The sequence below is a fragment of the Xyrauchen texanus genome, chromosome 11 (genome assembly GCF_025860055.1).
Source record: "Xyrauchen texanus isolate HMW12.3.18 chromosome 11, RBS_HiC_50CHRs, whole genome shotgun sequence".
NCBI classification, from domain to species: Eukaryota; Metazoa; Chordata; class Actinopteri; order Cypriniformes; family Catostomidae; genus Xyrauchen; species Xyrauchen texanus.
In genome coordinates this window covers 4,774,220-4,801,087 of record NC_068286.1, presented here as the reverse complement: position 1 = coordinate 4,801,087, position 26,868 = coordinate 4,774,220, and the positions used below count along the sequence as shown (strand labels likewise).

At 43.8% G+C, this 26,868-nt stretch overlaps 1 protein-coding gene across 1 annotated transcript in view; it reads right to left on the bottom strand.

Moving 5' to 3' along the window:
* The window catches only part of LOC127652045 (titin-like), a 51,136-nt gene extending 24,664 nt beyond the window's left edge, over window positions 1–26,472 (bottom strand). The window contains 21 exon segments of the mRNA XM_052138102.1: window positions 10,832–11,083; window positions 11,874–12,224; window positions 12,452–12,514; window positions 13,646–13,702; window positions 14,727–14,806; window positions 15,001–15,100; window positions 15,176–15,439; window positions 15,712–15,963; window positions 16,423–16,773; window positions 19,323–19,574; window positions 20,067–20,411; window positions 20,639–20,701; window positions 21,116–21,197; window positions 22,576–22,659; window positions 22,746–22,826; window positions 22,943–22,988; window positions 23,183–23,282; window positions 23,358–23,621; window positions 23,893–24,144; window positions 24,634–24,984; window positions 26,301–26,472. Coding sequence (XP_051994062.1) covers window positions 10,832–11,083; window positions 11,874–12,224; window positions 12,452–12,514; window positions 13,646–13,702; window positions 14,727–14,806; window positions 15,001–15,100; window positions 15,176–15,439; window positions 15,712–15,963; window positions 16,423–16,773; window positions 19,323–19,574; window positions 20,067–20,411; window positions 20,639–20,701; window positions 21,116–21,197; window positions 22,576–22,659; window positions 22,746–22,826; window positions 22,943–22,988; window positions 23,183–23,282; window positions 23,358–23,621; window positions 23,893–24,144; window positions 24,634–24,984; window positions 26,301–26,472 — 3,862 coding nt within the window.
* Window positions 26,473–26,868: the final 396 nt, after the last annotated feature.

Below are 26,868 nucleotides of genomic sequence, written 5' to 3'. Positions count from 1 at the left end.
AGCAGATCAGCCTGGTATGCCTGTAACACTGCCATAGTGTGCAGAGCAGCAACAGCCTGACCTGCTGCTTGATAAGCCTTCCCCACTAGCATGGAGGTAGTGGTGATAAGGACTTTTTAGGGATGATGCCGAACCCGGCGAGAGATAACCCACAAGTGTAGGAGCGCACTTCAAGATCACGGGAAGGACAAGCAGGGTCTGGAGGAGAGCGAGCGAAAGGGACGGACCCGTCTCTCGCTCCTCAGCCAGATCCATACGAGAGCCCCATAAATGAAGTGTGGGCACCGACTCTCGGAAGTAAGCAAGGCGAGCGTGAAGCATTTCGACAGAGAGAAGATCGCAATGCGATCCCAAAGAAACAAAGCAAAACTGATGCGTGTCCCACTCAGCCATAGAGCGTAAACAAGGGAATGCGCATCGTTTGCTCTGATTTTCAGTCATTCTCAAATTTTTTTTTGAAAGAAGAGAAAGAAGAGAAAAGGTTTTCTGCGCACTGCCTAACAAATTCTAACTCCTAACAGAGGAAAGAAAGTTCTGACAGGCTCGTGAAACACACAAACACAGAGTGATCTGAAGACAAAAGATCTGACGACACGCCTGTGACGCATCTATTTATAGCCCTGCCGCAGGTGCATCCAATGATTACATCGGCAGAGGCTATAAATTACGGTCAATGTTCATTGACGTGTTGCACACATATTCACAGCTGGTCACACCCAAAGCGCTTTTCAGCGCAGCATCAGAAGTGTAGCTTTCTGAAAAGGGAACACACGTTTGTGGGTGAAACTATGTGTGCTTTATGTATTTTATGAGTTGAAACTTGACTATCAGACATGTGTGATGTTTTTCAATTAAGATAAATGTTAATATTGTTTTATATTATGAAGCGGTCACAGATGAGCACTGTAAGAGCTGCTGAAAAGTTACACAATGAAAACGTGTTCCCTGAAAAAAGCGGAACGAGATGCTGCCCTGAAAAGTGCTTAGGGAACAATCCTAGTTGTGAAACTGTGTGGAATATGTGTGTAACACGTCAATGAACATTGACCGGAATTTATAGCCTCGGCTGATGAAAGCATTAGATGCACCTGAAGCCAGGCTATAAATGGATGCGTCACCAGAGTGTCATCAGATACTTCATTTTGAAGAGCAGTCCTGGGACATCCCAGTGCGGCAAAGAAGCGCAGCATCTCGTTCCGCTTTTTTCAGGGAACAAGGGTTACATACATAACCCGAGACGTTCCCTTTACAAAAAGCTTCACTAGGATGCTGCGCTGAAAAGCGCTTAGGGAACGAGAATACCCACACCGCTGCACTGTGGCTGTCTGGACACCTTACGGTTGTGTAGTGTGTTCACAAGAGCGTGAGAGGCTTCAGACATGAGTTTGAGATGTCGACTCAAGGACATAAGAGCCCGGAGTGGCGAAAACCTCCAAACTATAAAAATTTTATGAATGTGTGGGGAGGGGATAACCTGCAGCATCACACACTTGCTGCAGAGGGAGACCTCTAGCTAAGGCTTTAGAGGAGGTGAGCCCTCTGGTAGAGTGAGCCTTAATACCTACTGGCGAAGCTTGACCGCGCGCCTCAGTAGGCCAGGCCAGTAGCGTCCCTCACTCAAAGTTACATAGCCTGCCAGGAGGTGACTGCCACCCGGTTACGGCTTCCAAGGGAAGAATTGCTGCCCTGACTTTACGCCACTGGCCAATGCGGTGGACATAAGTCTGAAGGGTACAAACCGGACAAAACTTGTAAAATCTTTACTGCTATGGCGTTACAAAAGGCAGGGAGCAGAAGGCTTAGAGAGTGACCGGACATTGGGTCGCGAAAGGCACCTTAGGCAGGTAGTCAGGGTAAGGGTGCAAAAATTCTTTGGTCTTTCCTGGGGCAAACTCTAAACAGGCTGGCAAAAGAGACAGAGCCTGTAGGTACCCAAATCTCCTTAGAGAAATAATTGCCCTAAGATAAACCAGCTTGAGAGTCAGAAGTCTGCCAAACGCTGACTCTAGAGGTTTAACAGGGGCTTAATCAGACCCTCAAGGACTACTTACCAGGTCCTATGAAGAGGTCCTAATCTTAACAGGAGGCCTCAGTCGCATGGCTCACGAATGAAGCACACAAGTAGAGGATGCCTCTTAAAGGTTACCCCATCCACCGAGGCGTGGCAAGCCGAAGTGGAGGCCAGGTAGAGCCTGGCAGTGGAGGGGCATGTGCCTGCCAGAACTGAAGTGAACTGGCAGTTAGCTGGTTCTGTAATATGAACTTTAGTACAGGGAAACGCATACAGGCGCCTTTTGTGCCATGTATGCGCCACCACATTGGTGAAGTAGAGGAGACATTGCGCTGTTCACAGGGGCGAAGAGGTCCTCTTCTGCCCTGTAAAATCTACCCAGATCAGTTCCAACTGGAGGGAGCCCTAGCACTTAAACTGTCCTTGATAACCTCAGGAGAAAGCCCTGTGTATCTCAGTTGGTGAAAAAGCATGAAAAAGTTTCCACAATTCGGGCCGGGGATGAAATACAGTCCCCTGTGCCTGAGAAAGAAGGTCCTTCCTGTTCGGAATCACCCGAGGCGAGCCATCGAGGGGAGAATTTAGTTTTGAGAACCATACCCTGTTCGGCCAGCGTGGCGCTACCAATAGGAGGCAAGACCCTTGCTGGCGAACTCTGGCCAAGACTTCCGGGAGCAGAGAGACCGGGGAAAAAAACGCATACAGACGCATTCCGGGTCATGTATGTGTAATTACATCCAGACCCAAGGGGGTTGGGTGACTCAGGGAGAAGTCGAGAGGTTCTCTTCTGCCCTGAAAATCTCACTCATATTTATTCCACTACCTCAGGGTGGAGATTCCACTCCCCCGTCGGTATTTTTTGCCTGGACAGTAAATCTGCTCCCACATACGGGCATCCAGGGATATAAGCTGCCCTGAGTAACAGGAGCTGCCCTGGACCCCAAGGAGAATCCGATGCGTCAGAAATACAGCTGACAAGAACGTGGATCTCCCTGATGTTTTATGTAAGAGGCTACCGCTGTATTGCCCACCCGCACCAAGACATGGCAGCCTCAGGAGGAAGTATTTCAGGGCCAGAAATACAGCCATCAACTCAAGACAGTGACTGTGACATCTGAGCTGACAACCCTCCTATTCCCCTTAAGCTGGATGACCACTTAAAGCCGCTACACAGCCCGTCAGGGAGGCGTCTGTCATTAGCAGCCTGCGACAACAAGACGCACCTAGAGTGGGACCCAAGGTAAAAACCAGGGTCTGAACCACATAGAAAGGGAACGAAGCCCGCGGCACATAACCCTTATTAGCCTAGGGGATTTGGCCCTTGGAAGAAATCCCCTGGCTCTGAGCCACAACAAAAGCGGTCTCATGAGCAGAAGGTCCAGAGGGATCACCGCGGACGCAGTCGCCCTGAGACCTAGAAATCATTGTTACTGATAACAGTGCAACTTTGACCTAGCCTGACTTTGCTCAGGGTGTTCTGAATGGACTCAATTCTAGCAAGAGACAGTTGTGCCCGCATTGTGACTGAACCCCATATGATGCTCCGATAGACAGTGTTCTGAGTGGGAGAGAGGATGCTTTTCTTGGCGTTGAGCCTAAACCCCAGAGAAACCAGATGAGCTAAGACGATATCCCTGTGCTGAACTGCCAGTTCCTGGAGCTACGGTAAGATCAGCCAGTCCACTATGTAATTCAGAATGCGGAAAGAGCTAGGCCGAATGGAATAACCCGATACTGAAAGATTTCGCCCCCGAAAGCGAACCTCAGGAACTTCCTGTGTTGTGGCAGAACTTCTAAATGAAGAAGTAAAGAAGTGCGTCATAAGATCGATGGTGACCAGCCAAACGAGATGTTGGGCTTGAGACACGATTGTCTTGATAGGCAGCATCTAGGACTTGAACACCCAGACTGGGCAGTTCAAGCTTTAATATCTAAGCCAGACACCACCCCTCACCCTCCATGGGAACCAGGAAGTACTTGGTGTAATAACCTAATTCTCTCTCTGGAAGGGGAACACATTCTATGGCTCTTTTAACCAGGGAGTGTTTTTTGTTTTGCACAGTAGACATAATAAATCCGGTTTACGGTAGTGAGAACCACGCCGTTGAAACACGGAAGGTGGCGAGTTAATTAAATTCTGTCACCCTTTCCTACTGTCCTTAAGACCCACAAAAAAGTATATATCTGGCAGAAGTTTCTACGCTGCCAGGATCTCTGAGATGGGTATTACATTTTAACACTTCCTGTTGAGGGGTGTCGAGTGTTCCACGTCCTGAATAAATGCAGTGAGCAGCAAAAACACCCAACTCTTGATTGGAGCCTCTGCCACCTGAAACACTAAGAGGCGGCGGGAATGGAGAGGCTTCGCGGGGGTACCGGGAGGGGTGAAGTGGAGCACGCTCCCCGTCCCGAGGGGAGCTACCCCTAAATCTAGGCGCAAGACCATCAGGGTTTTCTCTTTTTAGAAATTATGGTCCTGAGGTCTTGCTTCAGGGGCTGCCGAGGGAAACGAGACTATCCCCAATCCCTGGGAGGAGGAGCACGACTCGCCACGCTTTGCTTTTGAGCCTCCCTTTTAACGGGACCGAGGCGGGTCTGGGGGGCCGAAGGACCCGCCCCCTGAGTGTGGCGAGGGAGGAACTGCCCGAAGGCTTCCTCGTGGCTTTTCATCTCCTGGAACCTGGAGATAACCCTGGCCATGGCGTCTCCGAATAGGCCAGTGGGCGAAACCAGGGCATCAAGGAGGAAAACTTTGTCCTTGATGCCCAAAAGGTTGAGCCAAAGGTGCCTCTCCGCAGTGACCAAGGCAGACATAGACCGGCCAATAGCATGGGCTGTTTGCTTGGTCGCGTGGAGAGAACGATCTGTGGCTCGGCGAAGCTCAGAAAAAGCTTGCGTGGCACCCACACTCAGGTCGTCCAGCAGGTCAGCCTGGTATGCCTGTAATACAGCCATAGTGTGCAGAGCAGCACCAGCCTGACCTGCTGCTTGATAAGCCCTTCCAACTAAAGTGGAGGTTGTTCAACAAGGCTTTGAGGGGAGAGAGGGCTTTTTGAGTGACGATGCCAAGCCCGGTGAGAGATAGCCCGCAAGCGTCTCTTCAACCGGCGGTATCACTGAATATCCCCGTGCCTCAGCACCCACGATGGTCGAATATAATGACGTCGAGTGTACGTGAACACGGGAAGAATAGGGGTTCCTCCATGAGCGAGAAAGCTCTTCATGGAGGTTATCAAAGAAGGGAAGGGACTGATGAGGCGTTCACTTCCCCAGATTACTAGATACAAATCTATCCCCTAACTTGGAGGGTTTGGGGGTCTCCAGTCCAACTGGAGTCTGGCCACCTGTAACGTTTGAATAACGAGGCTGACGAGGAGATGCGGATCCAAACGCAGTTTGAGTTTATTTTATCAGAAAACACCAAATGAACAAAAGAACAACCCACGATGGGGAAAAGAAACATAAACTAGTTAAGGTAACCACGGTAGAGACAAACAGGGAACAAGGGAGAGAAGCACACATCAGGCTAACATCAAACAACGATCGACAAAGACAGAACAAAGACACGGGGTATAAATACACAAACATGGGATAGGTGGCCAATGAAAGAACAGAACTCAAACAAGATAACAAGGTGATTAACAGAAACCAAAGGCAAATTAACAAGGGCAGGTGTAAACAATGAACAGTGAACACGAACGCTAACAAGGACTATGGAATTACATAAGGGACTAAAGTGAAAACTAAGAAGTGCAAAAGTGACAACAATGGTAAACAAAAGGGCAACAGTGAAACAAGACAGGGTATTCATAACAGAGCCCCCCCCTCAAAGGATCGGCTTCCAGACGATCCTAAAAGACAAAAGACAAAAAACCCACAGAGAACAAAATGATGGCAGCGGGGGCAGACAGGCAGACCAGGGGGGGCACAAGAACAAGAGGGCAGGCAGGAAGTTCGGGGGGGCCACGAGGGGAAATGAGACAGTCCACGGGGGCACAAAGGGAGATGAGACAGTCCACGGGGGGCACAAGGGACAATTAAGCAGTCCATGGGGGCACAAAGGGACAGGTTTAGGAGACCGGGGTGGTATCGACCGGGCAGGGACAGGTTTCGATGGTCTGGGAGCTGGCCACCGGGGGAAGGGTAGGTGCAGGAGGCCTGGGAGCTGGCCACAGGGCAAGGACAGGTTTGGGGGACCTGGGAGGAGGCCACTGGACAGGGACTGGGTCAGGAGGCCTGAGGGGAGGCCTCGGGACGGGAACAGGGTCAGGAGGCCTGGGTGGAGGCCACCGGACAGGGACTGGGTCAGGGGGCCTGGGAAGAGGCCACGGGACTGGGACTGAGTCAGGAGGTCTGGGAAGAGGCCACCGGACAGAGGCTGGCAGAGCCGTGTGAAGCGGAGCCAAGGAGGACTTCGGAGGCGGAGCCGTAGAAGACTTGGGAGGCGGCGCCAAAGGAGGTTTAGGCAGGGCCGTGGCAGACTCAGGCGGTAAGGCCTTGGGCAGGTCAGGAGGCGGAACAGTGTTGGGCGGAGCCAAGGGAGGCGATGGTGTAGAAGGCTCAGAAGGCGGAGCCACTGGAGGTGGAGCCGAAGGTGGCGAGGGTGAAGATGGCTCTGAAGACGGGGCCAATGGAGGCTTCAGAGGTGGAATTGAAGGAGGTTCAGGAGGCGGAGCCGAAGGAGGCGAGGGCGATGAAGGCTCTGAAGGCGGGGCTGAGGGGGGCTCAGGAGGTGCAGCTGAAAGAGGCTCAGGAGGCGGAGCCGAGGTAGGCGGCACCGTGGGAGGCTTTAGGAGCGGAGACCAGGAAGACTCTGGAGGCTCTGGGGGCAGGGACGTAGGAGGCTCTGAGGGTGAACCCATCGAAGGCTTGAGTGGCTCGAGAGGCGGGGCCGGAGGAAGCTCGGGAGGTGGAGCCATAGGAGGCTCGGGAGGCTCTGAGGGCGGAGCCGTCGAAGGCTCGAGTGGCTCGATCGGCGGAGCCGTAGGAGGCTCGGGAGGCTCGGCGGGCTGTGCCGTCGAAGGCTTGAGTGGATCGAGAGGCGGAGCCATAGGAGGCCCTGGGGGCGGAGCCGTAGGAGACTCAAGAGGCTCTGGGGACGGAGCCCTGGAAGGCTCGAGAGGCGGAGCCCTGGGTGGCTCGAGAGGCCTGGAAGGCGAAGCCCTGGAAGGCTCGAGAGGTTCGAGGGGTGGAGCCCTGGGAGGCTCGAGAGGCTTGAGGGGTGGAGCCCTGGCAGGCTCGAGAGGCTTGAGGGGCGGAGCCCTGGCAGGCTCGAGAGGCGGAGCCCTGGCAGACTCAAGAGACTTGAGGGGCAGAGCCCTGGAAGGCTTGAGAGGCGGAGTTCTGGGGAGCTCAGGGGGCAGAGCTCTGGAAAGCTTGGAAGGCTGGAGAGACGGAGTCCTGGAAGACTCGAGAGACTTGAGGGGTGGAGCCCTGGAAGGCTCGAGGGGCTTGAGAGGCGGAGCTCTGGGAAGCTCGGAGAGCGGAGCTCTGGAAAGCTCGGGAGGCTTGAGAGACGGAGCCCTGGATGACTCGAGAGACTTGAGAGGCGGAGCCCTAGGAGGCTCGAGAGGCTTGAGGGGCGGACCCCTGGTAGGCTCGAGAGGCTTGAGAGGCGCAGCCCTGGAAGGCTCGAGAGGCTTGAGAGGCGGAGCTCTGTAAAGCTCGGGAGGCGGAGCTCTGGAAAGCTCGGGAGGCGGAGCTCTGGAAAGCTCGGGAGGCGGAGCTCTGGAAAGCTCGAAACTCGGAAGGCGGAGCTCTGGAAAGCTCGAAACTCGAAGGCGGAGCTCTGGAAAGCTCGAAACTCGGAAGGCGGAGCTCTGGAAAGCTCGGAAACTCGGATGGCGGAGCTCTGGAAAGCTCGAAACTTCGGATGGCTGAGCTCTGGAAAGCTCGGGAAACTCGGATGGCGGAGCTCTGGAAAGCTCGGGAAACTCGGATGGCGGAGCTCTGGAAAGCTCGGGAAACTCGGATGGCTGAGCTCTGGAAAGCTCGGGAGAAGGAGCCCTGGAAGACTCGAGAGGTGCTGGCTCTAGGATGGGCACGACCACTGGCGCTGGCTCTTGGGCGGTCATGGTTACTGGCACTGGCTCTTGGACGGTCACGGCTACTGGCACTGGCTCTTTGACGGTCATGGCTACTGGCACTGGCTCTTGGACGGTCATGGCTTCAGGCTCTGGCTCTTGGGCGATCGAGGCTACTGGCGCTGGCTCTTGGACGGTCATGGCTACTGGCGCTGGCTCTTGGACAGTCGAGGCCGCAGGCGCTGGCTCAGGGACGGTCGAGGCCGCAGGCGCTGGCTCAGGGACGGTCGAGGCCGCAGGCGCTGGCTCAGGGACGGTCGAGGCCGCAGGCGCTGGCTCAGGGACGGTCGAGGCTACAGGCGCTGGCTCAGGGACGGTCGAGGCTACAGGCGCTGGCTCACTGACGTTTGAGGCTACAGGCGCTGGCTCACTGACGTCCGAGGCTACAAGCACTGGCTGGGTTGCCGTGGTAAGCGCCGGCTTGGGTTCGCTGGGCGCTGAGGGCAGAGCCAAGGGGGGTTCAGAGCATGGGGCTGTGGCAGGCGGTGGCTGGAGTGCAGAGACCTCTCCCTTTCTCCTCTTCCTCCGGGCTGATGCGACTGGCGAAGCTGGGATGTTGTTCCTGGTCGGCGTGGCTTCAGGTTCGCTGACCGTGGCTGGCAAGGGCTCAGGCTCGCTGACCGCGGTTGACGAGGGCTCAGGCTTGCTGACGGTAGAGGCCGTGAGGCGCTGGTTCGCTCACTGTGACATGCGTGGCCGCTGGCTCAGCTCACCGGGGCAGGCGTGGGCCGGAGGCGGAAGCCTGTCTTCTCCTCCTCCTCGGGCAGAGCGAAGAGGCCGCGGCTGGCTCATTGACAGGCGTGAAAGGACGAACCACGGGCGAATGGAGGGTCAATACTGCGAGGCGCTACGGGGTTCTCCTCGATGATCTCCACTGTTAGAGGAGAACCGCGAGATCTGTAGGGTCTCCTCAGCGAGCGCTGAGCGCCCAGTCACGCGTTGGCGGTGGCAGCCGCTCCTTCAGCCCGTCCACTCAGGTTGCCTCGGAAGAAGACCACAAGGGAGAAATTAGGGAAGTCTGAAACGTTTGCCAGAACCAGAAAGTCGTGGATGTGGTCTTCTATAGGTCGGTCCCCTTGCTTCAGGCTGAGCAGTTCATAGTTCAGCCCGAAAAACTGCTGGATCCATTGTGTGGTCGATCGTTCTGTAACGTTTGAATAACGAGGCTGACGAGGAGATGCGGATCCAAACGCAGTTTGAGTTTATTTTATCAGAAAACACCAAATGAACAAAAGAACAACCCACGATGGGGAAAAGAAACATAAACTAGTTAAGGTAACCACGGTAGAGACAAACAGGGAACAAGGGAGAGAAGCACACATCAGGCTAACATCAAACAACGATCGACAAAGACAGAACAAAGACACGGGGTATAAATACACAAACATGGGATAGGTGGCCAATGAAAGAACAGAACTCAAACAAGATAACAAGGTGATTAACAGAAACCAAAGGCAAATTAACAAGGGCAGGTGTAAACAATGAACAGTGAACACGAACGCTAACAAGGACTATGGAATTACATAAGGGACTAAAGTGAAAACTAAGAAGTGCAAAAGTGACAACAATGGTAAACAAAAGGGCAACAGTGAAAAAAGACAGGGTATTCATAACACCACCGCACGAGTAACCACATCGAGCAATTCCTCCGCTGATTTTTTATCGCGAACGGAAAGCTCGGAGGCGGGTAGAGATTCGAGGTCCCCCTCATGAACTGAAACGCGCTTCGAGATCATGGGAAGGACCAGCTGGGTTTGGGGAGAGAGCGAGAGAAAGAGACAAACCCGTCTCTTGGTCCTCAGCCAAATCCATGTGAGCAAATCCACTAAGCGTGGGTGCTGACTCCCAGAAGCAAGCGAGGTGAGCGCGAAGCACTTTGTCCGAAAGCAGATCGCAGTGCTGCACGCTCTTCCCCCAAACAAACAGAGCAAAACTGATGCGTGTATTGAGCGGATCTTCGGCTATAGAGCGAGAACAGGGGAACACGCATCGTTTGCTCTGGCTTTCAGTCATTCTCTTTTTCTATAAATATATATATAATATTTTCTGGAAAGCAGAGAAAGGAGAAAAGGTTCACTGCACACTGCCTAACCAAATTCTAACTTCTAGCAGAGGAAAGAAAGTTTTGACAGGCTTGTGAGACACACACACACAGGATCGCTCTGCAAAAAGAGGATCTGAAGACACTCTGGGTGACGCATCTATTTATAGCCTGGCCACAGGTGCATCCAGTGATCTCACCAGCCGAGGCTATAAATTCCGGTCAATGTTCATTGACGTGTTGCAAACATATTCACAGCTAGGATTGTTCCCTAAGCGCTTTTCAACGCAGCATCCTAGTGAAGCTTTTTTTAAAGGAAACAGAGACAGTTTACGTTGTGTTTACATTGTGTGTTTAGTTGTTTAATGTTTGTTACTCTGTGTTCATCGTGTCATTTTGGTTTTATTTATTATTACATCTGTTTAGCAGTAGTTGTGAGTTGATCTAAATTCAAAGCTTTTAAACAACACCTGTTTTATTTCCAATTAAATTGAGCTTTTAGTTCATTAGAGAGCAGCTCCAGTTTAAAATGCAAAAAGTAAAAAGATCAGTTATCAGTGTCGGTCACAATGAGCTGTGAATTATCAGTATCAGCCCAGAAATTGCATATCAGTGCATCTCTATTCCACATTCATTGAAGAATTAATTGAACGGTGTGAAATATAAACTAATGTTGATATCATATCATGTACTCACATCCTACTTGTAGATAAACTTCAGGAGAGGACAGATGATCTTTTCCTCTCACAGCACATCTATAATCTCCTGTATCATCACGTGTGACTGACTGCAGCTGGAGCTGATTCACTGTAACTCTTCCTTTAGTGACTGTCTGTGTGTTTCTGGACCAGATGAATGTTGTTTCTTCAGTCAGACTGCAGGTGCTTTTACATGTCAGAGTGACTGAATCTCCCTCATTCACTCTCTGCTGTGTCTCCACCTGGAGGTCTGACAGCAACACAACAACAACTCTCTGTTTGACCATCATGTTCATGTAATACATAAAGATTAGAGGAATAGTTCAGCCAAGAATGATCATTCTCTCATTATTTAATCACTCTTACTTCATCTTAAACCCAAATTACTTTCTTCTGCGGAAGCCAAACGAAGATATTTTGAAGCATGTATGAGGTGTTTTTGTGTATGATGCAAGTCAAAGGAGAATAAAGCTTTCAAGCTACAAAGAGGACAAAAAAGCATCTTAAAAGTCATCTGTGCAATTGAGTTGTAAAGTTCAAGTCTTCTAAAGTGATAAAATAGGTTTGGTTGAATATTTCAGTACTTATTCAGTTTCATGTTTGATATCTGCAGTCTTCTTGCCAGAGAATCTCTTTCACACACTTCCTTGTGCTTGACGCATGTGCAGAGCGCTGTATACAAACCACACAAAGTGTTGCTGGTGTTGTGGTTTTCATGCCCAATCGGCCTATTTTGAAAATGCACTAACAGGTTTTTAAATGTCCGGTGGTCACCAGAAGGTTTGATGGTAAACATCTGATTTCATCTCCATTGACTTGGATTTTATGGAGAGAAAACAGCTGAAACATTCTTCAAACTATCTTTGTTGTTTGTGTTCCACAGAAGAAAGTCAAAGTGGTTTGGAACAGCATGACCGTAAATAAATGATGAGAGAAATGTCATTTTTGTGTGAACTTTTCCTTTAAAGATAAAAAATGAAACGCTTCTCACACTGCAGCTACATAATAAAATAAAAACTGTGTTTGTAGATTATTTCTACCTGTGACGTCGAGCTGAACTCCAGGAATCCCTGTCCATTTTCCATCTCCTCTGTTTGATGTAAATCTGCAGTAGTAGATGTGTTTATCAGCTTGTGTTACATTACTCAAAGTGATGCTGTAAGTGTCTTTATTTTCACTCAAACACTGAACTCTTCCTCTGTATTCTGGGTCTGAACACAGGTCAGGTGGTTCTCCAACAGATGCAAATGCAGTTTTGGTCCAGAAGACTGTTTTGACCTCATGATCAGAAGGATGTTTTATAGTACAGGACATTTTCACTGATGCGCCTCTTAATACACAAACATATGAAGGGCTGTAATTCACTCCAAAATACTGCTGAACATCAACACCTGAAACACAGAAATAATGAAACTAAAAGAAAATGAAAACTATTTAAGTTGGGTGTTTGCAAATATGTTTCCCCATTTCCATTTCAACTGAATTAATTCTACCACTTTTAGAGCTTGTGTTATTTTATAAACGAGTATTTCCTCATTATATTTGCAGAGTCCTGAAGGAAGCGTTTAACCACATCTGTATTCTGACTCTAGAACTGTGAACTGAGAGCGTCACTCACCCGCAGTCATGACCAGTAAGATCAGAGGAAGAAACATTCTGATGAACGTCACCATAGCAACCTCTACGATCATAAAACAGACAATAATGACATGAGATTAACATGAAACGTTATTTACAAATGACATCACAATCAATCGATATTTATTAAATGAATCTATTATTCTATAAAACAATAAATGAAAAGTCGATTTCTTCCATTCAAGATGAGGCACAATCACGAGACTGGAGATCAGAGAGAGAGGGAGATTCTTCTGAACATCAGGAGCAGATACTGATGAGAGGATTTAACAGACTGAACAGTTCTAGAATTACCATTAAGACTAATTATTAACAATATGAAATGTAAAAGTTTGTAAATCATTCTCTGCATCTTTATTTAAGGGGTGGAAAAGGGGGGTGAGCACGGCCCTGGTCCCTTTTCCTTCAAAGTTCTTCAGACTGATTTAAACCCTCATAAAATAATGTACAAATGTCTTACCGTGCTGCGATGAGTCTCGTTGCAGGAGTTCAAATGAGGAATGATGGAAACAGGAACTTGACAGACGTGTTAAACTGTCGAACTGTTAGTTGTGATCACACTTAAAATACACTTTGAAGCACAATTTAAGTTCCTGAATATTTGTTTCCTCCCTCGCAACAACACAAGATGAACTCAGAAAGAAAGTTACATCATCCTCTGATGTCACCAGATTTCAAATCAAATAACAATCTTCAGCTCAGAAGAATTCACTCAAGTCAAAGATTCGAGAGAGAAAACACGTGGAAAGATGTTCATCGTGACTGCAGGAAGATCTGAGCTGTATATAATGTGAGTTTATGGCTGTCTGTTTCACTTCCTCATTCTGACACAAACTCTGTTCAAGTTAAACATATTAAGTAATCCACACAAACTTACACAAGCACATCTCAACACCACTGTCCCAACTAAAGAGATGCAACATTATATTGAGTAAGTCAAAACCCATTCCAGAGAGACAACAGAAGCACTCAACTACAACAACAACATCAGAACATCAAGAAAGATACTGGAAAAAACGATTGATATTCTTTTTAGTTGAATATAATATTTAAAGAGCTTTAGTTTGTATATTTCAGAGTTCCTGCTGTGTGTTATCTAGTGCAGGTCACAGCGGATCAGATTATATAAAGTGTGGAAACTCTGATCTTCTGTAGTACAGTGTATAATCAGCACCTCGGACAGCAGCTTCACTCGACACCTCTACAGGATTCCTGACATCTACAGACAGACCTGAATCATGACATGGACAGCGTTTAAATATACTGAAACATCTTAAAGATTTCTGCTTTGTTTGTTTATAAAGAGCATTAAAATACAATTCAAGTTGCATCTCTCTAGCTACACTTTATACTCCTGGTTTATTTCAGGATTGGACCAGTAAGAAGCTCTCATTGAAGAACATCACATGAAAATGTCACTAAATATGAAACATATTGAACACAGATATTCTGATCAGCCAGAATATTCATTCATTCCACAAACTCAGCATTAGTCAGTGTAATCAATGTACAAACATGTTTATTCCATATGGCCGATATCACAACCCTTATCACCTCGAGAGGGAAATCTGACACACATGAAAGACTATCACAGCTGTAATGACCTAATACACTTCATACATCTATGCAAAGAAATGCTTCATTTTGTTACATGTTCATCTAGCAAAGGGTTTAGAAGCCTGAACCGTCTCTATTAAAGCCAAGCAAACATGCACACAGTTTTATTTTTAAAAATATATATATTTTCATATGCTGGACTCAACATAGTTCTTTCACTGTGAGCTTTAATAATGGAGAATTGTGTTGATAACACTCAATCAACTTTACATATAATGTTAATGTTCTCGTAATGATGGTGAATTCCCGAAGAGCATCAATATGTTCAGTATCTTACTGTAGAGAGAGTTTAATGTCTGTTTGCTGAAGTTTCTGCTAGGTTCTCATATTCAGCAGATCTGGACTGAAGATCAAGAGCCGTGTCATCATGAGCACTGGCGTGAACGGTCTGACAGAGAAAGAGGAACATTACACACTGTTCATATTTGTTTCAGGTGAAAATGATTGAAATAAGAGTTTGAGAGATCGACTGACTGTGAGTGTGTTGTAAATATCATTAGATGATCTGGACACAGTATTCAGAGATGTGTATGTATCATCCCTCGAGTCATTCTTCTATAGAGAAAGACTTGTGTAATCATTCATATACAGAGTTTTATTCATTGTTTGCAACATTAAAGTCATTTATTTCCTATTACAGTTGTAGATGGAGATATGTTTTTCTGACTTCGCCTGCTTTTGGTTCATGTTTTCAGCTCCACCATCTTTCCTCTTCTTTCTAAAGAAAACAGCAAATAATCGTTCTTACACAGTTCTTAGAAAAGCGAGATGTTTTTATCAGTTAAAATAGTGAAATACAGTACAAACATAGAAAAAGACAACGATCAGCAAGTGAGAAACTGCATCAAAATCTACAGATGAAATGCTTTATTTAATTGATCTAATTTAAGAGTTTAGACAAACTTAACTCACTTTACAACCACTACAATGATGATGATGATGATGATGATGAATAATCCTCCACATCCTGCCACAATCCCAGAAACTATATAGGGAGCATCAGTCTGAACCCCTAAAACAAGATATTTATGAAGATCACTTCACACAAATGGCAAGTAAACTGAGAGAAACTAGTTCAACTAAACACCTGCAACAGAGACTGATAGAGCAGCTGATCTCTGAGATCCATGTTCATTCTGAGCCTCACAGTAAAACCGTTCACTGTGACTGGAATTAAAGTTGGAGATGCTGTAACTCTGTCCCGATCCAACAGATGAACTTTCATTCACCTAAAACCAGGTGTAGATGTGAGCAGGTGGGTTTGAATCACTGCTGCAGGTCAGAGTCACTGAATCACCCAAAACTATTTCACCAGATCCACTCATGGACACTGAGACTTTCTCTGGAGGATCTAGAAGGGAATTAGATTTATTTTATTCATGACTTTCTATTGTAATAAACAACAGTCACTGATACTAATGTGTTATTAGACATCAACAGATGATTTTATTTGTAGTGCTGTGATCAGAAAAGTGAAGATCTCTATCTGAACTATTACACAGTAAAACTCTTTTTTAAATTGAACATTTAGTGACTTTTGAAGGTGCAAACTCAAGATAAATAAAAGTGTCTCTAAATTCAGATTCTTGATGCATTCATCAATATGGATCAGTGTGTGCTCACATGTTACATCAAGATAAACTTCAGGAGAGGACAGATGTTCTTTTCCTCTCACAGCACATCTATAATCTCCTGTATCATCACGTGTGACTGACTGCAGCTGGAGCTGATTCACTGTAACTGTTCCTTTATTGACTGTCTGTGTGTTTCTGGACCAGATGAATGTTGTTTCTTCAGTCAGACTGCAGGTGCTTTTACATGTCAGAGTGACTGAATCTCCCTCTTTCACTCTCTGCTGTGTCTCCACCTGGAGGTCTGACAGCAACACAACAACAACTCTCTGTTTGACCATCATGTTCATGAAATCAATTTTAAATCACAGCCACCACAAAATCAGACTTTAGCACCTCGTTTTACTTTGAGATCGTTCTGAGGTTAAATACAGATTTAAAATCATAACAAGAAATAGTTTAATAACTGATACTGTTTTTGAAATCAAAACTTTGCATAGCTATGACAGTCATCTAATAATGCCTCGGAAAAAACTGTTAATCTTAAACGAATAAAGCAAATTACAAATTAATATTATTCAACATGTCGTAGTTTTTTACAGAGAATATTCAGATGTAACCCCCTTTGTAATCGATAACATTTTCATTAGTAACTGTAACAGATTACAGTTACATTTATTTTGTAATGAAATTACATGACACCGTTACAACTAGTTACTCCCCCAACACTGTTCATGTAGGTGTGTTTGTAGATTATTTCTACCTGTGACGTCGAGCTGAACTCCAGGAATCCCTGTCCATTTTCCATCTTCTTTGTGTGTTTTAAATCTGCAGTAGTAGATGTGTTTATCAGCTTGTGTTACATTACTCAAAGTGATGCTGTAAGTGTCTTTATTTTCACTCAAACACTGAACTCTTCCTCTGTATTCTGGGTCTGAACACAGGTCAGGTGGTTCTCCAACAGATGCTAATGCAGTTTTGGTCCAGAAGACTGTTTTGACCTCATGATCAGAAGGATGTTTTATAGTACAGGACATTTTCACTGATGCGCCTCTTAATACACAAACACGTGACGTGTTGTAATTCACTCCCCAATTCTGCTGAACATCAACATCTGAAACACAGAAATGAGGAAAATAATCAAAGAGGTTTCCGGCAGTTTATTTATTTTCATCTGCAAGTTATTAAACATATCAAATATTTTCAAAAAGTGTATAAATTTGACCACACTAGGGGTGCACAATATATCAGCAGCTACATCTACATCCATGAACCGTGTTATGCTGTTTTGGGTCATTTTCCATTTCCTGTTTATGCTTCATGAAGTCGTCCATAAGAGAAAATGTTTCAGACACATGAATGTACAGTGTGTTACTTATGGGTAATCATTACAGTGTTTTCACTTATTACTTTATGAATCATAACCCGAATATTGAAAATAGCGTATCGTTATTTACAGCAGATGATCCCAATTAAAATGAGCCCAAACACAATGTAACACGGTGCAAAGATCTTGAAATAATCCTCACAGAGCGACGTGAGATACAGTGAGGAAAATAAGTATTTGAACACCCTGCTATTTTGCAAGTTCTCCCACTTAGAAATCATGGAGGGGTCTGAAATTGTCATCGTAGGTGCATGTCCACTGTGAGAGACATAATCTAAAAAAACAAATCCAGAAATCACAATGTATGATTTTTTAACTATTTATTTGTATGATACAGCTGCAAATAAGTATTTGAACACCTGAGAAAATCAATGTTAATATTTGGTACAGTAGCCTTTGTTTGCAATTACAGAGGTCAAACGTTTCCTGTAGTTTTTCACCAGGTTTGCACACACTGCAGGAGGGATTTTGGCCCACTCCTCCACACAGATCTTCTCTAGATCAGTCAGGTTTCTGGGCTGTCAGCTGAGAAACACGGAGTTTGAGCTCCTTCCAAAGATTCTCTATTGGGTTTAGGTCTGGAGTCTGGCTAGGCCACGCCAGAACCTTGATATGCTTCTTACAGAGCCACTCCTTGGTTATCCTGGCTGTCTGCTTCGGTCATTGTCATGTTGGAAGACCCAGCCTCGACCCATCTTCAATGCTCTAACTGAGGGAAGGATGTTGTTCCCCAAAATCTCGCCATACATGGCCCCGGTCATCCTCTCCTTAATACAGTGCAGTCGCCCTGTCCCATGTGCAGAAAAACACCCCCAAAGCATGATGCTACCACCCCCATGCTTCACAGTAGGGATGGTGTTCTTGGGATGGTACTCATCATTCTTCTTCCTCCAAACACGGTTAGTGGAATTATGACCAAAAAGTTCTATTTTGGTCTCATCTGACCACATGACTTTCTCCCATGGCTCCTCTGGATCATCCAAATGGTCATTGGCAAACTTAAGACGGGCCTTGACATGTGCTGGTTTAAGCAGGGGAACCTTCCGTGCCATGCATGATTTCAAACCATGACGTCTTAGTGTATTACCAACAGTAACCCTGGAAACGGTGGTCCCAGCTCTTTTCAGGTCATTGACCAGCTCCTCCCGTGTAGTTCTGGGCTGATTTCTCACCTTTCTTAGGATCATTGAGACCCCACGAGGTGAGATCTTGCATGGAGCCCCAGTCCAAGGGAGATTGACAGTCATGTTTAGCTTCTTCCATTTTCTAATGATTGCTCCAACAGTGGACCTTTTTTCACCAAGCTGCTTGGCAATTTCCCGTAGCCCTTTCCAGCCTTGTGGAGGTGTACAATTTTGTCTCTAGTGTCTTTGGACAGCTCTTTGGTCTTGGCCATGTTAGTAGTTGGATTCTTACTGATTGTATGGTGTGGACAGGTGTCTTTATGCAGCTAACGACCTCAAACAGGTGCATCTAATTTAGGATAATAAATGGAGTGGAGGTGGACATTTTAAAGGCAGACTAACAGGTCTTTGAGGGTCAGAATTCTAGCTGATAGACAGGTGTTCAAATACTTATTTGCAGCTGTATCATACAAATAAATAGTTAAAAAATCATACATTGTGATTTCTGGATTTTTTTTTTTAGATTATGTCTCTCACAGTGGACATGCACCTACGATGACAATTTCAGACCCCTCCATGATTTCTAAGTGGGAGAACTTGCAAAATAGCAGGGTGTTCAAATACTTATTTTCCTCACTGTATCTGAAAACACACGTTTGTGAGTGAAACTATGTGTGCTTGATGTATAACAGGAGTTAAACTTGTTTTTCAATTAAGATAAATGTTAATATTGTTTTATATTATGAAACGGTCACAGATGAGAACTGTAAGAGCTGCTGAAACACCATGAAAACTGTTTACATTGTGTGTTTAGTTGTTTAATGTTTGTTACTCTGTGTTCATCGTGTCATTTTGGTTTTATTTATTATTACATCTGTTTAGCAGCAGTTGTGAGTTGATCTAAATTCAAAGCTTTTAAACAACACCTGTTTTATTTCTAATTAAATTGAGCTTTTAGTTCATTAGAGAGCAGCTCCAGTTTAAAATGCAAAAAGTAAAAAGATCAGTTATCAGTGTCGGTCACAATGAGCTGTGAATTATCAGTATCAACCCAGAAATTGCATATCAGTGCATCTCTATTCCACATTCATTGAAGAATTAATTGAACGGTGTGAAATATAAACTAATGTTGATATCATATCATGTACTCACTTCCTACATGTAGATAAACTTCAGGTGAGATCAGATGTACTTTTCCTCTCACAGCACATCTATAATCTCCTGTATCATCACGTGTGACTGACTGCAGCTGGAGCTGATTCACTGTAACTCTTCCTTTAGTGACTGTCTGTGTGTTTCTGGACCAGATGAATGTTGTTTCTTCAGTCAGACTGCAGGTGCTTTTACATGTCAGAGTGACTGAATCTCTCTCATTCACTCTCTGCTGTGTCTCCACCTGGAGGTCTGACAGCAACACAACAACAACTCTCTGTTTGACCATCATGTTCATGAAATCAATTTTAAATCACAGCCGCCACAAAATCAGACTTTAGCACCTCTTTTTACTTTGAGATCGTTCTGAGGTTAAATACAGATTTAAAATCATAACAAGAAATAGTTTAATAACTGATACTGTTTTTGAAATCAAATCTTTGCATATCTATGACAGTCATCTAATAATGCCTCGGAAAAACTGTTAATCTTAAGCGAATAAAGCAAATTACAAATTAATATTATTCAACATGTCGTAGTTTTTTACAGAGAATATTCAGATGTAACCCCCTTTGTAATCGATAACATTTTCATTAGTAACTGTAACAGATTACAAATTTTTCTCAGTAACTGTAACAGATTACAGTTACATTTATTTTGTAATGAAATTACATGACACCGTTACATGTAACTAGTTACTCCCCCAACACTGTTCATGTAGGTGTGTTTGTAGATTATTTCTACCTGTGACGTCGAGCTGAACTCCAGGAATCCCTGTCCATTTTCCATCTCCTCTGTTTGATGTAAATCTGCAGTAGTAGATGTGTTTATCAGCTTGTGCTACATTACTCAAAGTGATGCTGTAAGTGTCTTTATTTTCACTCAAACACTGAACTCTTCCTCTGTATTCTGGGTCTGAACACAGGTCAGGTGGTTCTCTAACAGGTACAAATGCAGTTTTGGTCCAGAAGACTGTTTTGACCTCATTATCAGAAGGATGTTTTATAGTACAGGACATTTTCACTGATGCGCCTCTTAATACACAAACATATGAAGGGCTGTAATTCACTCCCCACTGTTCATTGACCCCTGAAACACAGAAATAATGAAACTAAAAGAAAATGAAAACTATTTAAGTTGGGTGTTTGCAAATATGTTTCCCCATTTCCATTTCAACTGAATTAATTCTACCACTTTTAGAGCTTGTGTTATTTTATAAACGAGTATTTCCTCATTATATTTGCAGAGGCTTGAAGGAAGCGTTTAACCACATCTGTATTCTGACTCTAGAACTGTGAACTGAGAGCGTCACTCACCCGCAGTCATGACCAGTAAGATCAGAGGAAGAAATATTCTGATGAACGTCACCATAGCAACCTCTACGATCATAAAACAGACAATAATGACATGAGATTAACATGAAACGTTATTTACAAATGACATCACAATCAATCGATATTTATTAAATGAATCTATTATTCTATAAAGCAATAAATGAAAAGTCGATTTCTTCCATTCAAGATGAGGCACAATCACGAGACTGGAGATCAGAGAGAGGGAGATTCTTCTGAACATCAGGAGCAGATACTGATGAGAGGATTTAACAGACTGAACAGTTCTAGAATTACCATTAAGACTAATTATTAACAATATGAAATGTAAAAGTTTGTAAATCATTCTCTGCATCTTTATTTAAGGGGTGGAAAAGGGGGTGAGCACGGCCCTGGTCCCTTTTCCTTCAAAGTTCTTCAGACTGATTTAAACCCTCATAAAATAATGTACAAATGTCTTACCGTGCTGCGATGAGTCTCGTTGCAGGAGTTCAAATGAGGAATGATGGAAACAGGAACTTGACAGGCGTGTTAAACTGTCAAACTGTTAGTTGTGATCACACTTAAAATACACTTTGAAGCACAATTTAAGTTCCTGAATATTTGTTTCCTCCCTCATAACAACACAAGATGAACTCAGAAAGAAAGTTACATCATCCTCTGATGTCACCAGATTTCAAATCAAATAACAATCTTCAGCTCAGAAGAATTCACTCAAGTCAAAGATTCGAGAGAGAAAACACGTGGAAAGATGTTCATCGTGACTGCAGGAAGATCTGAGCTGTATATAATGTGAGTTTATGGCTGTCTGTTTCACTTCCTCATTCTGACACAAACTCTGTTCAAGTTAAACATATTAAGTAATCCACACAAACTTACACAAGCACATCTCAACACCACTGTCCCAACTAAAGAGATGCAACATTATATTGAGTAAGTCAAAACCCATTCCAGAGAGACAACAGAAGCACTCAACTACAACAACAACATCAGAACATCAAGAAAGATCCTGGAAAAAACGATTGATATTCTTTTTAGTTGAATATAATACTTAAAGAGCTTTAGTTTGTATATTTCAGAGTTCCTGCTGTGTGTTATCTAGTGCAGGTCACAGCGGATCAGATTATATAAAGTGTGGAAACTCTGATCTTCTGTAGTACAGTGTATAATCAGCACCTCGGACAGCAGCTTCACTCGACACCTCTACAGGATTCCTGACATCTACAGACAGACCTGAATCATGACATGGACAGCGTTTAAATATACTGAAACATCTTAAAGATTTCTGCTTTGTTTGTTTATAAAGAGCATTAAAATACAATTCAAGTTGCATCTCTCTAGCTACACTTTATACTCCTGGTTTATTTCAGGATTGGACCAGTAAGAAGCTCTCATTGAAGAACATCACATGAAAATGTCACTAAATATGAAACATATTGAACACAGATATTCTGATCAGCCAGAATATTCATTCATTCCACAAACTCACCATTAGTCAGTGTAATCAATATACAAACATGTTTATTCCATATGGCCGATATCACAACCCTTATCACCTCGAGAGGGAAATCTGACACACATGAAAGACTATCACAGCTGTAATGACCTAATACACTTCATACATCTATGCAAAGAAATGCTTCATTTTGTAACATGTTCATCTAGCAAAGGGTTTAGAAGCCTGAACCGTCTCTATTAAAGCCAAGCAAACATGCACACAGTTTTATTTTTAAATATATATATATTTTCATATGCTGGACTCAACATAGTTCTTTCACTGTGAGCTTTAATAATGGAGAATTGTGTTGATAACACTCAATCAACTTTACATATAATGTTAATGTTCTCATAATGATGGTGAATTCCCGAAGAGCATCAATATGTTCGTATCTTACTGTAGAGAGAGTTTAATGTCTGTTTGCTGAAGTTTCTGCTAGGTTCTCATATTCAGCAGATCTAGACTGAAGATCAAGAGCCGTGGCATCATGAGCACTGGCGTGAACGGTCTGACAGAGAAAGAGGAACATTACACACTGTTCATATTTGTTTCAGGTGAAAATGATTGAAATAAGAGTTTGAGAGATCGACTGACTGTGAGTGTGTTGTAAATATCATTAGATGATCTGGACACAGTATTCAGAGATGTGTATGTATCATCCCTCGAGTCATTCTTCTATAGAGAAAGACTTGTGTAATCATTCATATACAGAGTTTTATTCATTGTTTGCAACATTAAAGTCATTTATTTCCTATTACAGTTGTAGATGGAGATATGTTTTTCTGACTCGCCTGCTTTTGGTTCATGTTTTCAGCTCCACCATCTTTCCTCTTCTTTCTAAAGAAAACAGCAAATAATCGTTCTTACACAGTTCTTAGAAAAGCGAGATGTTTTTATCAGTTAAAATAGTGAAATACAGTACAAACATAGAAAAAGACAACGATCAGCAAGTGAGAAACTGCATCAAAATCTACAGATGAAATGCTTTATTTAATTGATCTAATTTAAGAGTTTAGACAAACTTAACTCACTTTACAACCACTACAATGATGATGATGATGATGATGATGAATAATCCTCCACATCCTGCCACAATCCCAGAAACTATATAGGGAGCATCAGTCTGAACCCCTAAAACAAGATATTTATGAAGATCACTTCACACAAATGGCAAGTAAACTGAGAGAAACTAGTTCAACTAAACACCTGCAACAGAGACTGATAGAGCAGCTGATCTCTGAGATCCATGTTCATTCTGAGCCTCACAGTAAAACCGTTCACTGTGACTGGAATTAAAGTTGGAGATGCTGTAACTCTGTCCCGATCCAACAGATGAACTTTCATTCACCTAAAACCAGGTGTAGATGTGAGCAGGTGGGTTTGAATCACTGCTGCAGGTCAGAGTCACTGAATCACCCAAAACTATTTCACCAGATCCACTCATGGACACTGAGACTTTCTCTGGAGGATCTAGAAGGAATTAGATTTATTTTATTCATGACTTTCTATTGTAATAAACAACAGTCACTGATACTAATGTGTTATTAGACATCAACAGATGATTTTATTTGTAGTGCTGTGATCAGAAAAGTGAAGATCTCTATCTGAACTATTACACAGTAAAACTCTTTTATAAATTGAACATTTAGTGACTTTTGAAGGTGCAAACTCAAGATAAATAAAAGTGTCTCTAAATTCAGATTCTTGATGCATTCATCAATATGGATCAGTGTGTGCTCACATGTGACATCAAGATAAACTTCAGGAGAGGACAGATGATCTTTTCCTCTCACAGCACATCTATAATCTCCTGTATCATCACGTGTGACTGACAGCAGCTGGAGCTGATTCACTGTAACTCTTCCTTTAGTGACTGTCTGTGTGTTTCTGGACCAGATGAATGTTGTTTCTTCAGTCAGACTGCAGGTGCTTTTACATGTCAGAGTGACTGAATCTCCCTCATTCACTCTCTGCTGTGTCTCCACCTGGAGGTCTGACAGCAACACAACAACAACTCTCTGTTTGACCATCATGTTCATGAAATCAATTTTAAAGCACAGCCACCACAAAATCAGACTTTAGCACCTCGTTTTACTTTGAGATCGTTCTGAGGTTAAATACAGATTTAAAATCATAACAAGAAATAGTTTAATAACTGATACTGTTTTTGAAATCAAATCTTTGCATAGCTATGACAGTCATCTAATAATGCCTCGGAAAAAACTGTTAATCTTAAACGAATAAAGCAAATTACAAATTAATATTATTCAACATGTCGTAGTTTTTTACAGAGAATATTCAGATGTAACCCCCTTTGTAATCGTTAACATTTTCATTAGTAACTGTAACAGATTACAAATTTTTCTCAGTAACTGTAACAGATTACAGTTACATTTATTTTGTAATGAAATTACATTACACCGTTACAACTAGTTACTCCCCCAACACTGTTCATGTAGGTGTGTTTGTAGATTATTTCTACCTGTGACGTCGAGCTGAACTCCAGGAATCCCTGTCCATTTTCCATCTCCTCTGTTTGATGTAAATCTGCAGTAGTAGATGTGTTTATCAGCTTGTGTTACATTACTCAAAGTGATGCTGTAAGTGTCTTTATTTTCACTCAAACACTGAACTCTTCCTCTGTATTCTGGGTCTGAACACAGGTCAGGTGGTTCTCCAACAGATGCTAATGCAGTTTTGGTCCAGAAGACTGTTTTGACCTCATTATCAGAAGGATGTTTTATAGTACAGGACATTTTCACTGATGCGCCTCTTAATACACAAACATATGAAGGGCTGTAATTCACTCCCCAATTCTGCTGAACATCAACACCTGAAACACAGAAATGAGGAAAATAATCAAAGAGGTTTCCGGCAGTTTATTTATTTTCATCTGCAAGTTAATAAACATATCAAATATTTTCAAAAAGTGTATAAATTTGACCACACTAGGGGTGCACAATATATCAGCAGCTACATCTACATCCATGAACCGTGTTTCGCTGTTTTGGGTCATTTTCCATTTCCTGTTTATGCTTCATGAAGTCGTCCATAAGAGAAAATGTTTCAGACACATGAATGTACAGTGTGTTACTAACGGGTAATCATTACAGTGTTTTCACTTATTACTTTATGAATCATAACCGGAATATTGAAAATAGCATATCGTTATTTACAGCAAATAGTCCCAATTAAAATGAGCCCAAACACAATGTAACATGGTGCAAAGATCTTGAAATAATCCTCACAGAGCGAAGTGAGATATCTGAAAACACACGTTTGTGAGTGAAACTATGTGTGCTTAGGGCTGGGGCGGTATGGATTTTTTTCTAACCGCGGTTGAAAAGCAAGATATTACCGCGGTATAGCGGTAAACCGCATTAAATATGTTGAAATGAGTGATGAGTCCGTTCTTTGAATCCAGTCGAATGTATTTATTACAGAAAGCTTCCCGAGTATAATGAACTTATGCAACTACATGCAACAAACTATATTATCAACCTGGCGGGGGAGGATGTGCACGCTGGACAGCAGAACTAATGCGCAAGCGCACTTCGTCCAGTACAGTGTCTTGTAGTGTCCATACAATTAGCAAACATTATCATTCACCAGAATGATCTACATCCCCTTTCTTTAGTTAGTGTCTTCTACGGCAAACAGAATATTAAAAATAGACACTAACTTACAAACTATAACAATTCCATTTTCTATTGAAACACTTGTCTTTTAACATACAAAACATTTTAACAATTGTATGTGAATCCATTGCATTAAGTGGTAGCTAAACACAATATCAAATGAACAAAATATTTCAATGCAGGTTGTTTGTTTTTTTTATATTTTTTTTAAACATAAGGCTTATGCTAAGCACTACAACCAGAAATAGTCTTATTTTTTTCTCTCTTTTTTTTCTTCAATGTCTTTGGCTCGCAGCCCATAACAGCTAAATATTCATTGTTCATACTTTGGATTAGGCCTGCAGACCACGACCTGAGCGTGTCACATACAGTGTGTTACCTGGTGTTACCTTCTTTGGAGATTGAACAGCAGGCCTCTGCTGCTCAGCTAGTGGGCAGAGGTGTTACCTGGGTCTCTTGAGATGCATGTGGTGTGGATGGGAAACTGTCTGGAGCAGCTGGACCGGCATACTGGCGATCAAAGTCTTCAGAGTTGATCTGTCGTGGTGGTGGCTCAGCAACAGGAAGGATGTGACGACGATTTCTTCTGTAGGTTCCTCCATCGGACTCGATGATGTAGGAACGTGGTTCCTGCACACTTCCTTCACAGTGCCCAAGTGGTCGTGTCCCTTGATGGTCTGCATCCTAACAACTTGTCCCTCTGCAAGCGGCTGTAGTGGGTGGCTTGATGCATCGTAGTATCAGCTTTTGAATGAGTCTTTTATTTTTTAGTTGGGCAGTGACCCGCTTTGTGTTCTTCGGGGCTGGCTCCAGCAGTCTGGTGCTGACAGGAAGAGTTGAGCGTGTCTGCCGTGACATCAGACGTTCTGCAGGTGAGCCCAATGCTTGGTCACGGGGAATGTTCCTGATGTTCAGCAGATTTAGATACACATCAGTCCCATCTCTGTGAGATTTTTCCATCAGTTGTTTGGCACTACGGACTGCTCTTTCTGCCAGTCCGTTTGACTGTGGATATGCCGGGCTGCTGGTAACATGAATGAAATCCCACTGCTCAGCGAAATCCTCGAAACGCTGGCTTG